Source organism: Lactuca sativa, chromosome 8 (genome assembly GCF_002870075.4).
Source record: "Lactuca sativa cultivar Salinas chromosome 8, Lsat_Salinas_v11, whole genome shotgun sequence".
Lineage (NCBI taxonomy): Eukaryota > Viridiplantae > Streptophyta > Magnoliopsida > Asterales > Asteraceae > Lactuca > Lactuca sativa.
In genome coordinates, this window is record NC_056630.2 from 74,990,371 (window position 1) to 75,007,206 (window position 16,836).

At 33.6% G+C, this 16,836-nt stretch overlaps 1 protein-coding gene across 1 annotated transcript; it reads left to right on the forward strand.

Annotated features, from left to right (window-relative positions):
* Positions 1-20: 20 nt before the first annotated feature.
* LOC128127736 (zinc finger BED domain-containing protein RICESLEEPER 1-like) lies at positions 21-16,023 on the forward strand. Its single transcript, XM_052766417.1, has 4 exons — positions 21-152; positions 233-466; positions 13,778-15,926; positions 15,992-16,023. The coding sequence occupies exons 1-4, from the start codon at positions 21-23 to the stop codon at positions 16,021-16,023; spliced, it is 2,547 nt and encodes an 848-aa protein (XP_052622377.1).
* Positions 16,024-16,836: the final 813 nt, after the last annotated feature.

Genomic DNA, 16,836 nt, shown 5'->3' on the forward strand with positions numbered 1-16,836 from the left:
GATCCCACGAAGATGAAGTAATGAAGGATGTGAAACTCGTCTCTAGCATGGGATCTTTGGCGTTAGTTGTTAAAGGCAAGCAAATAGCTGAAGAAGATTTCGATTCCGATTTCTTGGATAGTGAACTTACGAAGGAAGAGTATGCTCTATCGGTATCTAATCCCAAAAAGTTAGTTAAGAACTCTTAAAAGGATCAGATATGGAAACTACAGTCCAATACAAGAACAAACAGGGAAACTACAGTTCAGAAAAGCCAAGATACGAGAGCTTTAAGAACTCTCAAAAGGATGAGGAGAAGCAAGAAAAGAAGCCATTGGGTGATTCTGGATACGATTGCAATTACTATCAGGCAAAGAATGACTTTGCCAAGGAATGTATGCTCAGGAGGATGAATGAGAAGAAAGAAACAGAAAAGGATGAAGCCTACTATCTTCAGAAGATAGAAGAGCTTAGGAACAAGAGTGCAGTGAATGCAAATCCTGCCTTTATAGTTTAGGAGGGTAGTGATGAAGATGGACACGTTGAAGTGTGGTCTACAGATTCTGAAGAAGATGAAGTTAGGAAACCCACACATGGTGGGTGTTTTGTAGCAAAGTCTGATTTGCAGGATCCGAAAGGAAAATTGGAGTGCGGTGTATCAATGGAAGGTTGATCAAAAAGTTCAGAGGTGTATATTCTTCTTGCTTGATAAAAATTTACACTCAACCACTGCTTTGAACTACACCATGGGTCTGACCGAAGCCTGTAAAGCAAATGATGCTGCTGATCAGAAGTGCTTCTCAGATATGATCAAGTGGTACATTGTTGTCTGAAACACTCTTTTGGGGTTAATGCCGAAACTATTCAAGGTTCAGAAGAAACAACAACAATGAAGAATCTCCTTTGCAATTTGACAAAAAGGGGGAGATTGTTGTGCTTATTATGTGTTGTGTCAATTGTTTATGCTAGAATAGTCTCATTTATACCGTTTTGGGCCTGTCCATCCGTGTTTATTACTTTCTAGAGTTGGACTATTTAATGTGCATGCATGTAACAATTATGGTTAACAATTGTATCACCCTACCAATCTCTCACAGAGAATTTCACGTTGAACTCTTCTAGTGCTTTGATAATCTAAGCATTCGACACTATTTTGATCATCGTTCTTGTTATTTGATTCGCATTATTGTTTATAGAATCTCTCGATCTATATTATTGTTTCTACATTGCGGATGATATGTTATGCTAATATTTAGTTGGGTTCCCAGAGACTTTTCAAGTGATTACCAGAATCATGAGGTAAATCTATTATCTCTTTTAGAGATGATGGATATAGGTATCCCGTGCAGTTTGAAATTTTCTTTTATATAAGTCCGAGTTAGTTTCCCCACCTTATTCGTCTCTTTAATTGTTAGGAAGCTGACATACTTAGTCAATCTATCGATAACTACCTAGATGGTGTCATAATCACTTGATGTATTAGGCAGTTCCATCATAAAGTCAATCGGTATTTATTTCTATTTTGTCACAGCCCAAAACCTGAACGAAAGAACGTTAGGGGGCGGAGGACGTCATGTACAGTATCACAACAATGCATAATAGTAAACAAGCAACAACATCATCCATTGCATTAATAATATAATTTTAATACAAGTGTGTTCTGTATAGTTTATAAGACACCAAAAATATGAATCAAAATAAGAGATGAGTCTTGAACGTGCTCCATCATCTCAAAACATGGTCATCGGTACCTGTTTACTGGTGACCTGAGAATACAAGTTATTTTGAAAACGTAGATCAACATTAAAGCTGGTGAGTTCATAAGTATTTTAGTGTCATTGCTTGTATGAAAGTGTTTGTAAATGTTTGATGTAAATGTTTGATGTAAATGTTTGTAGTAATTGTTTGTATCTCCTAGAAAATCCTATATTTTCTACTAAATAGCAGCCTTCTACCAAGGCCCAAATGTTCTGTGTGTTGTGTTGTTTGTAAAAATGTGTATCTTTCCCAAGTATGACTTTCATTACCAAAATATAGTTTACGTTACCGTTTATGTGAGAAGATCACAATGTGAATGCAATGGGAAAATAACAGTGTACAGTAGTATTGTATGTAAGTAACTACCAATGTACTAACTACCTTAAACCAGTTTGTTAATTAAGGTAAAATATGATCTGATTGTAACCATACTTGATAGAATAGTATAACACGACGCTCTAAGGCCTCGAAATGGTATGACATTAGTCACCCGTAGACCTACAGGTCCCACTGTAGCTAGCATCAAGGTGTAGGATAGTTAATCCCGTATAGATCTATACACCAACTCACGCTCTCCCTCTAGGAGACTCTGGTTGCAAAACATGACACATCAGTAGATTGCCATGCCATGAAGTAGTGGCTCACATTAATGTTATAGTGTTCTAGTGTTTTTATAGTATGTACTAGTGTAGTGTATGTTCTCTTTGTCTAGTATGTAGTATGTTCTCTCTGTCTAGTATGTATTGGTTCTCGTTATAGTATGCTCTATCTGTTTCTCTTTATGGTGAGTATTTTTTCTCGTTATAATATGTACTGACTCATGTATGAACTGACTCTTTGTATGTTTCATTGTTCTAGTAAAAGTAATAGTGACTTCCTAAACTATACCTATTATAGTTTACTAGTAAAGTTGTTGTATAAATGAACATGTTTGTATACCTTTGCAACCCAAAGGTATTAAACTGAATGTAGAACTTTAATATCCATATACATACACATAATATATAACTAAGATTCAAACGACCGTCGGACAAACAACCGAATACCCTAAGTCCACAACCAAACAAGGAACAGGAAATAAGGCGAGTTATCAGTCCTAAGTCCTTTCAATCCTACTTATATAACTATATATATATATATATATATATATATATATATGTATATAAACATGATTTTTACAATATATAAGTTTGAAAGAGTTTAATAAGGAGTTTTACAAATAAAAAGTTTGTAAAACGATTTGAAGCAGTTTGTCTGATAAAACAATTTAAAGTATAGTAAATCCATCTGTTTGATAGTTATTAATCACATGTGATTGATATAATAACTATAATGTTTTCAACTTGTATCCCCCCATAAAAACATTTAAAATCATTTAAAAGGTAAGTTAAGGGGTATGAACTCACCTGTAGTGAGTATTTCGGATGAAAGAGTGGTATAGGATGCTAAGTGTCAAGTGAAGACTTGAGCTCACACACGGATCCTATTTAGCATATAATGACACATATATGCATATAATTAGTGTTTAGACAATTAATCATGTAAGGAAAGACACCCTAGGACTTAGGAAACACTTATATTGAAGTGTTAGAAGTACAAAGGGTTGCATCTAAGGGGTGTATGGCCACACAATGGTGTTTATGGCCAAGGAGTTCATGGTTTTAGGAGTTTACGACCATAGAGTTTACGACCTCATGAGTTTACGGCCGTAAACTCATGATGATTTACGGTAAATGGTGTTTTAAGGTCTTACAAACAACAAAAAAGTGTTCTGGACTTAAGTCCAAGCCTTAGGAAGAAGTTATGGTCCATATGCACCTCTAACTAGGGTTTACGGCCAAGGGAGATGCTCTTGGCTGTAAACACCTCTTGTTCTTGGGAAATGAATGATTTCAAGGTGCTTCACATGTGTTTCAACTAGATATCAACTATAGGGAAGTAATACTTACGATATAAAAGCTAAGAAGGTTGATTTTGGACCAAAACACTAGTGTGTGTTCTTGGTGAAATAAAGATCACTTGAAGATCTAACCAAAAGAAGAGATTTCATGGATGAAATCATGTATCTTCCCTACATATAGAAGGATATCAGCTTGAAAATGGAAAGATTATTTACTAGATTGAAGATCAAGATGAAAGTTCATGATGATACTTGAGAGAGAAGTCAAGTTCTTGAGGTGTAAAGGTGAATAATGAAGAAAAGAGATGGAATTCATGTTTAAGGACATGAGTTTACAGCCACCTTGAGTTTACGGCCATAAACTCATATGGTGTGGTCGTAAACTCCACATGATGAAGTTTATGGCTTGCTTGGTGCACAATGGACTCAAGCAGATAAATCCTAACACTCATTTCTTGGTTGTACTAGGCTTAAAACGCTCTAATTGACTCTAAACAATGATAGAAGATAGAAAATTGAGTCCAACTTTGATTGATTTGAACAACTATTCAAGATAGAAATTTCGGGTTGTCACATATTTCCACTCAGGTATTTCTGGTTGTTGTAGTAAACCCGAGGGGTTATGATATTCTGCCTTAACTTTGGAACAGGTTAGGCATTTTCCCACATAAGTGGCAGTTTCAACTTTCGTGTTTGGCCACTAATATAGTTTCTTCAAGTCTAGATATATTTTTCAGAGTCCGGATGAACGAAATATCTTGATCTGTAATCTTCATCCAAGACTAGCTCTGATTTCATTGAACTTTGGAGTCCAAATTTGGTTCATAAAGTACCACATGTCGTTATCCCTAACCTCAAATTAATTATCCATTCTCTACAGAGCTTCAATCACAATGTTTTCTTCTTTCAGATCCCTGAGTTGAGCTTCTCAAATATGAGCGGTAAGGTAAAAATGGATAATCATTGTTATAGCTTGTACTCGACAGGATTTTATGCGTTCTTTTTAGCTGAAGGAATTTTCCACAACACTCGCCTTGCCTAGATGGTAACGAATCTCACACTCGTAATCATTCGGTAGCTCAACCCATCTTCGTTGTGTCATGTTGAGTTTTTTTTAATCAAAGATGTGTTGGAGACTCTTATGATTAGTGAAAATGGTATACTTGGTACCATACAGGTAATGTCTCTAAATCTTTAACGTAAAAACTAGAACTCCTAGTTCCAAGTCATCAGTAGTGTCAGGGCCGGTCCATTGTTTTTTACTACCCGGGGCGAGATAAAAAAATTATGCCCTTATATGTGTACCGTACAATAACAAAAACATATAATCAAACAAATGTAGTAATTTCTAATATAAAAAATGCAGTAATTTTTATAATCAAACAAATATTACAAACAAAATATACAAAAAATCACCTAAAACAATGTCTTCCTTATTTTACAATAATCAATATTTTTAAAAAAATCACTTTCAATACTTAAAATTGATAATCCATCCAAGTCCTGGTTCACATCACAGAAACAAGAACAAACCTTTAGAAAAGCAATTCACAAATTTGTATCATAAACAAACCATAGTAAGCAGAAACTATACCTGAAGTAAACCATAAATCTCATATACCAAACAGCAGAATTTGATGCTCGAACCATAGGATCCTTCTGTTTCTTCAACCAGCACTGTTGTACAAACCAAGTGTATTAATTAGTTTCAAAGATCACACAAGTGACACAAAACATATTTTTTTGTCAAATGTTATTTGCCAAATCCCAACAGGATTATATTAGATAAGGCCTTCTAACATTTCAAAGTAAGCAAGATTCATATGTTGGATCACAATTTTCGGATGGATTGAAATATCATACTTATCAAACTAAGCAAGGTCCATCCTCACAACACTATTGTTTGATTTAAATAAACCTAAAGATCAAATCTTGAACTTTAATACAAAGCATGAATCAACACAAACGTTAATTTGAAAACAATGAGTAAATTCAGCTTTTTCCTAAATGGGGTAAAGAAATTCTAACTTGCTAGTTTAGAGGTGATAGATTGATGCAGGAGGTTTGGTGTTCAAAAAAAAAATTAAAAACAAATCACTTGAAGTAAAATAGAACTTACCCTAATCAGTTGAAGAACAGAAGATGAGAAAAGAATCAGAAACCAAGAAACCACACGCGTCTTTCGTTCCTACAAGTACAACAAATCACAATAATCAATTACTCATATTAAGAACAAAGAACCGATGATTGATGGCAACAAGTTTATGTATTTAACAAAATCACAATCAATTGAAGAAAACTCACCCAAAAATCGAGCAAAATCACAATCAATTGAAGAAAACTCACCCAAAAATCGAGTGGATGAGAATAGAAATCGGTAATTAGGTCTTGAGTCTCCGGGTTGTGTTTGATTTCTCCAATCTTCGGGTTGTGTTTGATGTCTTCGAACTCATGTCTCAGTAAGTAGAAATCAAGAAGACAATAATCAGAGATGAAGACAAGAATCGAGTCTCCGGGTTGTGTTTGAAGATCGATTAGAAATCAAGAAGACAAGAATCAGAGAGGAAGGAATGGAATCGACAAATCATACCACAGAATACTTCAGTCGATTTAAGATGAAGATCGATTGAACAAATCCTTCAGTCGATTTGAACGTTCTTCGACTCCTCGATCTCCCCACTGTCGGATTTTCAAAAATTTTAGCTTTTTCATTTGACGATTGACGATTGCGTTCTCAGTTCGCACTCATGAATCGAATGCCCTAATGTTGCCGATCGCTGTTAATTTTTGGAGCTAAGTAATTAATTGGACTTAATTTTTGGGCCAAACTTACATATGTAACATGACTTGCTGTATAGAAAATATGCCCCAATTTTTTTGATGCCCTGGGCTTAAGCCCAACTTGCCCATGTAGTTGGGCCGGCCCTGAGTAGTGTAGTTGTTCTCGTCCATTTTGAGTTTTCGGGTAGTGTAAGCAATAAGCTTGTTCCTTTGGATCAATACACATCCTAACCCTTGATGTGACGCTTCACACTACACGACAAAGTCTTCTGTATGCCCTGCTAAGGGGTCGAATCAGGCCGAAGGCCCGAAGAGCGGTCCAGATAGGTTATAGGCCCTGCGAGGTGGTCCAGTCAGGCTGAAGGCTCATGCATGTATGTTGTTATCTGTTTCGTTGTATGGATTACTTTGGGGAAACTCACTAAGCTTTGACTTACAATCTGATTTCATGGTTTCAGGTACATCAGATGATTGGGGCAAGACGAAGGCATGATTGTCCACATCATCCTTGGATATTTTATTAATAAATGATTTTGGGATATTCCGATTAATGATTATAGCTTTTAGAACAATATTTTGAATGATTTATGGATTATTAAAATGGTTTTAAAAATGAAAATTTTTATTATGATTTTTTGGGATGTTACACAGTCATGCATACATTGAATAGTACAAAAACAATCACATAAAATATAAGCTTCTATTAATACGGAATATAAATTATATTGTCTTCGTTCTATGAGTACATCATTACATGAAAATTAAAATATGATACATGCCTTATCAAATACAGTGCAATGATAAGTAAACAAAAGTTTCATACGTATGTCGTGCGTGTGTACTTCCAACTTTTACGTTCCTAAGAATACATGCGTTTTGAAAATACGTAAACATAAAGTTGGTGAGTTCACAGGTTTTGAACATGTATACTTTTATAACAAACATTTGTTTATACAATATATAACTGCCAGTTTATATAAAAATATACTTTTTATAACAGAAAAATATATGTTTATGGTGGATATATATATAAAAGAAAAAGCTAAGTATATTGTTTATAATGTAAAACAAGATGATTTTAGCCGATCCCTTTTATAAATAAGATATTTAATTTGATTCGGTAGGAGTATACATAGAAATAAAATGTAGGAATTAATTTCTCTTAAAAATTAATGGGATTGGCTAAAAAGACACCTCATTTTACCATATAGACACCCTAATTTAATTTTAAAATATTTTTATTGGTTGAAATTGCATTATTTTCAAAAAACTAATTATAAATAGTTAATTATTGGTTAACTTTAAAAAAAATGGTCAATAAAATATTCAAAAAATATTTTATTAGCAACACCCAAAATAATTTATTTATTTTGAAGGAACCATATAACCAGTTTAAGATGCGTACAAGAAAAGGAATCGTTCGCGTGGCCTAGAAACATATCCCAAGAATTTTGGTGCATTGCATGGCTCAAAAAGGTTGCCATCATTGACGTAAGAAAAATTGTTTGTTTATGTTTAATTCATGCTTAAATTTTACAACGTTTTACACGAACTATATGAACTAGCTAATTTAATCGAAAGTTAGGTGTCATGTTTTCAAAAACATTGGTCGAACATCTCAAATTCAATGTGTTTGTCTCACGATAAGGTTAATACTATATGTATGATAGCCGTCATATTTTTATAAGACTTTCTTTGTCCAACATGCATTGGTAATTTATTTAGTAATTTGTTAGGTACTATTTAAATATAAAATAAAAATTAACTCAAAACTTTATAGTTATTTTGAAGGAACTCAAATAATTTGAATGATGTATGGAAAAAATATATATTTATAGGCCTAGGTTCAAATAAAAATAATTATGTAATCGAAAACGCGAGCACAAATCCGAGCAACATATATTTTTCTTTATTGCAAAATACTCGATCGTACTTACGTGACGGGGAGAGGTAATCTGCATATATGAATATAAATGTAAGTATATATTTACATATGAATCCACCAACTCACCTCTCCCCCGCCACCACCACCTCTGGTAAGACACCCGTAGATTCAATATCTCCATTTTGCACTAAAACCCATTTGTTCCATTAACGAATCAAGATATTTTCAATAGACCGAGTCAAAAGCCTTTTTCGAAATCTACTTTGAATAGGAATAACTAGTACAGAAGATGTTTAATAAAGCGGGTTTTTTTTATTTCTTGATGCGGTTATTCAACCGCTTCAAAAAATATAGAATTATAAAATAGTGTTGTTTTTTGAGGCGGTTCTACAACCGCCTTAGAAAATGTCCAAAACCGCCTCATAAAAATAGCTTCATAAAATAGACTTAATTTTTTATGCTGTCCAAAACCGCCTCATAAAATACACTTAATTTTTGATGTTGTCCAAAACCGCCTTATAAAATATAGCTTCATAAAATAGACTTATTTTTTGATGTTGTTATTGAACAGCCTTAGAAAATAAAATGTCTTTTAAAATACAATACGATTGGCAACATAAAATATCACATCATTTGTTGATGCTATTAGTCAACAACATTAGAAAATGTAGAACCGCCTTATATAGATAAGAAAGGCGCCAATCTCACTTGTTATTTCCTTTTCTTATGATTGCTACTTTGACCTTGTATTCTTCCCTCAAGATGCTTCTGTAAATCAATCTCACTTGATGAACTCACGTTACAAATAAGACATATCCACTCCATTTTCTTCTTTAAAACCTCACTTGAACCTGCAATAACTAGTAATGACGGTGGTGGTGGTTTTTTTTTATCTTTTTTTGAATCATTTGGAACACATTCAAATGAGTACTCAGCAGACTCCATGGATTTGACAGAGTTTTTGGTTGTCAAATATGCCACTTTGGTTTGATGTTTCTTTCTTGCAAGATGTTCCAGTAAACCACGCTCAGATATGCACTAATTTTTCCGATCGAACACCTCCTCTCTTCATTGCCAACATCTCTCTTCCCATCATCATTTCCTTCTTTACTTGTGCTTCCTAAATGTAAATATGCTCCACATCCTCTAATATAATCTTCATGTTGAATCACTTTTCTTATATCTATCGACCCTCCTTGAAAAGTCATAAAAATCCCGGTTTAAATAAAAGAAAAACAACATAAAACATGATATTTCAACTATACTTGATGAAATCGAAAAAAATACCAAATTGAATAATGCTCTTTAATTGAATAGTTATTGTGATCAATATTGCGTACCTTCCACAGCCTTTTTAGGGAAAAAAAATACTGTAGTTGGAAGAAGTTGATGCATAAGGTGTAGGACATACTTGATTGCGTTCATTTTGAGATTGAATCCTGGCACCCTGAAATCTACTGCTACAAGGATGGAGATATTTAGGGTTTTGTACTAGGGAGAAGTTTAGTCGAAGTAAAAGAGATGACGATGAATTCTTAGGAGTAAATTCTCATTTATGAAGAAGAGGCAGAGGATTTAGTGGTTTCATCAGATGCAAAATGGAGATAACCAGTAACGTTTAGGAATATGAATGGTTGATGAAGCGATTTATGAGGGGTCGGTTGGATTTCAATCACAAAATTTTCCAGTGGGAGGGAAACCTAGGTCGGAGGGAGATTAGAATTTTTTTGAAGGCGAGAGGAACTTAGGTTTGGGGAAAGATTAGAATTTTTCAACCGCCATTGGGGGGAAATCCGCTAAAAATATTAGAAAGCTAAAACGAAAATTTTAGAGGGAAATAGATGATTTGGGGCGGTTTTAGGTTTTACTGATGCGATTTGTGTGGAATTTGGTGGTGGCTATGGAGGGTTTTTAGAAAGCTAAAACGAAAATTTTAGAGCTATTATATTAAAAAGAACATCAAAAAATCTTTATTTAATGATGCTTTTACATGAAGTAACACTAAAAAATCTTTTTTTGATGCTATTCGTTGTTAACTGCCTTAACAAAAGCTTCTGGAAATTTATGTGGTGCTTTTTTAAAGCGGTTCATGTATTATTTAAGGCTCTATACATTTAATGAGGCGGTTTTTACTATCAACCGCCTCAAAAATAAAGAATGGTTAGCATTATTAAATCACTTGTGTAGTAGTGAATATCTTTTATTGGTTTTACGAGCCCACGAACAAACTTCATTTATAATGAGCAGTCCATTAAGTATGTTTCCACCTTGAATGTATGCCGAATGAACCTCATCAACTACTGATCCAATGATCGCTTTGAGTCTTAATCCAATGATCGCTTTGAGTCTTAAAGCAAGAGCCTAGGCAATAATCTTGTAAATACTCCTCATTAGGCTAATTGATTGGCAATAATCTTTTAAGGAAGAAGACTAGCTTGCTGAACTAAACTTCTTCTCCTCTATTCCAAACTCTCTATCCATCACTAATTCATCAGGGGGCATCAAATTTAATTTGGTTGTAGATGGATGTTTTACTGCGGAGGGTTTGAGGAAGGCATTAGAATCATCGATGCATCTATTAGGTGGATATTTAATATGTTGGTCTAAGATCATATCATTACACGTTCGTTGCTTCTTAGGGATGTGTATGGGGTGGTTTGGTTCGGTTATTGAACAAAACCGAACCATAACCATTACTATTGGTTAATGTGTTTTGGTATCCATTGGTTATGGTTAATGGTTTTTTTTCGGTTAATGGTTAATATTGGTTAACAATAACGTTAAAAAATGATATAAAATGAAAGTATATTGGTATAAAAAATAAAGAAAGAATACAAAAAATATTGGACCAACAATTTTTGTAAGCTATTGAAATCATATAATAATAAAATAAAACATATAACTTTTGTATTTAAATGCGACCTCTAATCAACTCCGTTAAACGTTTACAAATTGTAGAATTAAGAATTACCAAATTAATCAATTGTATTAGCACAATGCGTGATTACTAATTGCATATGTCCATGTGTGTGCAACCGTAGACGATTTAATTCCCCAATCATGTCTACTAATAACTTATAAGCGAGCGTTAATGATTTTTTTTTTAAATTTAATTGCACTTGAATAAGTTGAGTACTATTATTTTATATATATATATATATATATATATATATATATATATATATATATATATATATATAAAGTTATCGGTTCAGTTAATAATGGTTCGCTTAATCAATAAAACCATAATTGAACCATTTGTTATCGGTTAAGAAAAAATACAAACCGAACCATCGGTTTTAAAAATGGTTCGGTTTTATCGGTTAATTTGGTTTTGGTTCGGTTTTTCGGTTATTATGCTCACCCATGGTGCTTCGTATGGGTGGTGGAGATGGGTAGGCTATATGTCGTTGATATGTTGGGAAGTAGGGGTATTATCGTCCAATACCATTTGTGTTATTCATGCATGGAAAGGAATGAAACTGTAAATCATGTGCTTATTAATTGTCCCACTGCTATGGTGGCCAGAGAGTGGATATTTAAGTGGTGTGGAATATCGGTACGGCAGTTCGATATCGTGTCCGAGTTTATTGACTTCGCTTCACACTAGGGAACTGTCCAAGAAAACACAAGATAATTCTACTGTCTACTTTGGTGTATTTGGAAGGCGAGAAACCCCAATGTAGTCAATAATGCGGGCTCTTCCCCCACCAGCATAGCTGATAATGTTATTTTGTTTTCATATATTGGTGTAAATATTGAAGTATGAATGGTGTCGAAAGATGGATCGATTGGAGCATTTCTCCTTTTGCTCATTTATCTTGTATTTATACCTTGTAACTTTGCTTGCGTTTTAGCTCCTTGCTGGATATTTTTTTGCTTTATATATATCTTTCTGTTTTCAAAAAAATAATAAAAGAAAATTGTTCATCAATTAAAAGTGATCTAACCTTACAATGGGATTTACAATTTCTTTAACTAGAACTGAAAAAACACAACTGCACTCGATAAATGTTACATGAACTTGTAAAAATAATCATTTCTTGAGCAAAAATTGGGATCATATGACTACACAACATTTGAATATCAACTTGTTCATCAGTTAAACTATGCTCTAACGTTACAATGGCTAAACGGAAATGGCACTCACAATTCTATAAATGAGGCAACACAAAGCTGCAAACATATTGTTGCCAGAACTTGATAGACGATCCCATGATTTCTAAGCACACCAACATTGGTTGAACCCCTTTATGTAGATAACAGTCATGCACATAGAACCAATATGATTTTTTTTTTTTTTTGGCTAAAATAGATCACTTTGCAAAATATTTTGTAAAAGGGATTTGTATACCATACATGGGTCTAACAATGGGTAGTAATCAGGGACAGGTTTAATTAGAATCGAAAAGGACATGGTTATTTAATTGGGTTCAATTAGACTGGTTCAAAAGTTAGCCATGTTCGATTGGGCCGGTTGAAAAGAAAAGAGGGTCCAATCAAAAGAAATAACTTGTTGAGCATATATAAAAACTTGTGATGATAGGACTAGGGGTGTGCACCAAACCGCACAAACCGCTTAAACCGCCCACACCGCACCACACCGCACCGCATAATGCGGTTTTGGACATTCGTGGTGCGGTTCGTGGTTTGTTATTTTTGCAAACCGCACTATGCGGTGCGGTTTGCGGTTTATAGTTTCAAAACCGCGGTTCAAACCGCACCGCACTGGACCATATATATATATATATATATATATATATATATATATATATATATATATATATATATATATATATATATATATATATATATATATATATATATATATTTGAATTTTTATTAACTATACCAAATTATCTAAATGGTTAAAGCTCAATAATATGTGGCTATAAAAATTACTTAACGTGTGGCTGTAAAAAATAGTTTAGCATGTGGTTGTAAATAATTCTTACTTCCTGTTTGTTTAACATGTGAATGTAAAAAATAAAAAGAGACAATACAATGAATAAATATTGTAAGTTATAACTTACAACTAATAAATTATATTTTTGGAATTATATATTAGACGTTGCATGCATCTAGTAAAAGCAGAAAGAGACAATAAAAATGATTAATTATTATAACTAATAAATTATATACTTGAAAATATCTAATAGACGTCGGTTCTTTACAATACAAATTGAAAAAAAGCAAGGCCAAACCATAGGGATTAGGGCATACTGATCAAGAATAACCACAAAGACGCAAAGATGCTTCTACTTTAAAATTGATATTTTCTTCTTTGATTCCCGTTTCAGTAAGCAATGGTGATTCATAATCGATCAAGGGTTACACATCACACAGGGTATTAATCAGTTTGTTCTTCTTCCCTTTGATCCCTTTTGAAGTTTTCTAGTAACTTCAATATATTTGAATGATCAATAACGCTATGATTTTATTTATTTGTATTTTTTGTTTTGTTTTTCCTGTAGATGGAGAAAAGTGCACCAGAGATTGACTCCCCATCATCAATTCCAGTTTCTACCGAACATGTAGTGAGTTCACCTCCATTTGATTCTAGTAATGTTTCTAAACCTCATCTAGAATCTAAGAAAAAATCAAGAAAAAAATCAGATGTTTGGCAGCATTTTGTTAACAACAATGACGATCCAAAGGCTCCTAGGGTTGTATGTAAGCTTTGTGATAAGTCTTATGCTGGTGGTGACAGAGCATATGGAACAAGTACCCTTAGGAATCATTTGCTTAATCAGTGCCCACACGAAAATTCACTCAGAATGGAAGATAAAAAACAAAAAACTTTGATTTTCCAGAAGAAGTTGTGTGGGGCTAAGAGTGGAAGTGTTGAAGGAACTAATTTAAAGGCTGTTGGGTTTAGCCAATCTGATTGTAGGCTTGCATGTGTTAAGATGATTATCCTTGATGAATTGTCATTTAGATTTGTAGAGCAAGAAGGCTTTAAGTTATTTTGTAGTGTCGCATGCCCCAGGTTCGATATACCATCACGCACCACAGTTTCAAGGGATATCAAGAATTTATATCGTGATGAGAAGAAAAAATTAAAGAATTACTTTCTTAAACATTCACAAAGAGTTTCTTTGACCACTGATACATGGACTTCTATTCAAAATGTTTGCTATATGGTGTTGACAGCACACTTTATAGATCATGAATGGAAAATGCAAAAAAGGATTTTGAATTTTTGTCAAATTCCTAATCACAAAGGAGAAACGATAGGAAAAGCAATTGAGATGTGCTTAAAGGAGTGGGGTATCGAGAAAGTATTTGCCATAACGGTTGATAATGCATCCTCTAATAATGTGGCTATTAGTCACATCAAGAAACGATTGCAAATATGGAAGACTGCGATTTGTAATGGAGAGTTTGTGCACATGAGGTGTTCAGCACATATTCTTAACTTAGTTGTAGGTGATGGGTTGAAAGAATTAAATGCTTCTATAGTTGCGGTTCGTAATGCGGTTAGATATATCAGAGCATCTCCAGCTAGATTAGGAAGTTTTCAGAATTGTGTGAAGAGTACTTGTAAAGAAGATAAGGCTATTATCTGTTTGGACGTATCAACAAGGTGGAACTCAACCTTTTTAATGTTGGATAGGGCAATAAAGTATTTAGATGCTTTCAAGTTGCTAGAAGAAGAAGATGAACATTATGTGAAATATTTTAGTGATAAAGATCAAAATGGAAGGAGTTTAATAGGACCACCAGTTTCTAAAGATTGGGATAACTGTGCCATCTTTTGTAAGTTTTTGAAAATATTTTACGAAGCTACTCTCAAGTTTAGTGCCTCTTTATTTGTTACTGCAAATTCTTATTTTCATGAAATATGTACTGTACGTGGGAGAATATTGAAATTATGTGCTAGTGACCAGTCAATCTTGAAAGATATGGCTTCTAAGATGAAGACTAAATTCGACAAGTATTGGGGCTGTGTGGAAAAACAAAATGTGCTTCTTTATGTGGCTGTTATTCTTGATCCTCGGTATAAGATGAAATTTGTGATATTGTGTTTGAAAAAGCTATATAGTTTAAAAGAAGTAGACACAATAACCGCTTCTGTGAATTGTTGTTTGTTAAAGTTGTTCTCTCACTATGCGGATGAATTTAAACTGAGAAATCCAGAAGTTGGCGTAACGCAAAGCGGGTCATCTATTCCAGAAAAATGTTCAACGTTGAATAACTTCATGGTTGAAGACGATGATGACGATTCATTTAATATGTTTGAGAGCGAATTTGAAAAGGAGTGTGAGAAAGATGGGGCATTTGATACATCAAACGAGCTTGATAGGTATTTGGAAGAACGGAATGATGGGGAGAGAAAAAATAAAGATTTTGATATACTGGAATGGTGGAAAATATCTTCATCTAAATATCCTATATTGGCAATGATGGCTCGCGATGTTCTCGCCATTCAAGTTTCAACCGTAGCATCCGAGTCAGCTTTTAGTACAGGAGGAAGGGTGCTTGATTCGTTCCGAAGCTCTTTGAATCCTAGCATGGTGCAAGCTTTGATATGCTGTCAAAATTGGTTAAGAACTTCAACTTTGGCATTAGACATGGGTTCACTACTAGAGGATATAGATGCGTATGAATATGCTGATTCAGGTATATTAATTGATTTTTTCATTATATTTATTTTTTTATATAATTTAAATTTTATCGTCTTGTAGATAATGTAAGTGAAGTTGTTGATCTGGATTAAGATATTTTGACGAGTAAATAGACAAGTTAAAATGTGGTAAGTATTTGGTAGTGTCAAAATTGTTTTCATGATTACGTTATTATTAAAATTTAGTTAACTGCATGCTCACAAACTTTGAAGTTTAATATTTGCAGAATTCACATGGAAAATCACAAGAAAGGAGATCCAATAGTGTAATGGAGATTGAAAATATCTTTTGGTGAATATGTGGAATATATCTTTTGGTGAATATGTGGAATATATCTTTTGGTTATTTCTACTATTTAAAACTTTAACTTTTGAAGATGTTTAGTATATTATGAATTTTGGTGGCAACCTTGTTTAATATACTTAGTTATATGATTTTGTTGCATGGTTGTAAATGAAAGTTGCACAGTTCAATAAACCGCATTTAAACCACAAACCGCACAAACCGCCCGCATTAAACCGCACCGCAAAACGCGGTTTAAAACCTTCGTGGTGCGGTTTGTGGTTTCAAAAAAACTCAAACCGCATATGCGGTACGGTTTGCGGTTTTGCCTCAAAACCGCACCACACCGCACCGCGAACACCCCTAGATAGGACATCGGTCCTTCTTTATTTTTTATTTTGACTAAAACCACCTTATATTTGGAGCAAGAGAATTTTTGAGATTTTATTTTGAATTTGAAAATTACTTTTAGAATAAATGACTTATTGATTTATAAGGATGGGAAAATGATTTTTTAGAAAGTGTTGAATTAACTTTTATAGTAGCAAAAGTCAATAAACATATAAGTTGTTTTTAAAAAGTATATGGTTTAGCTTATACACATAAAATCTGGCTAAAAAAAT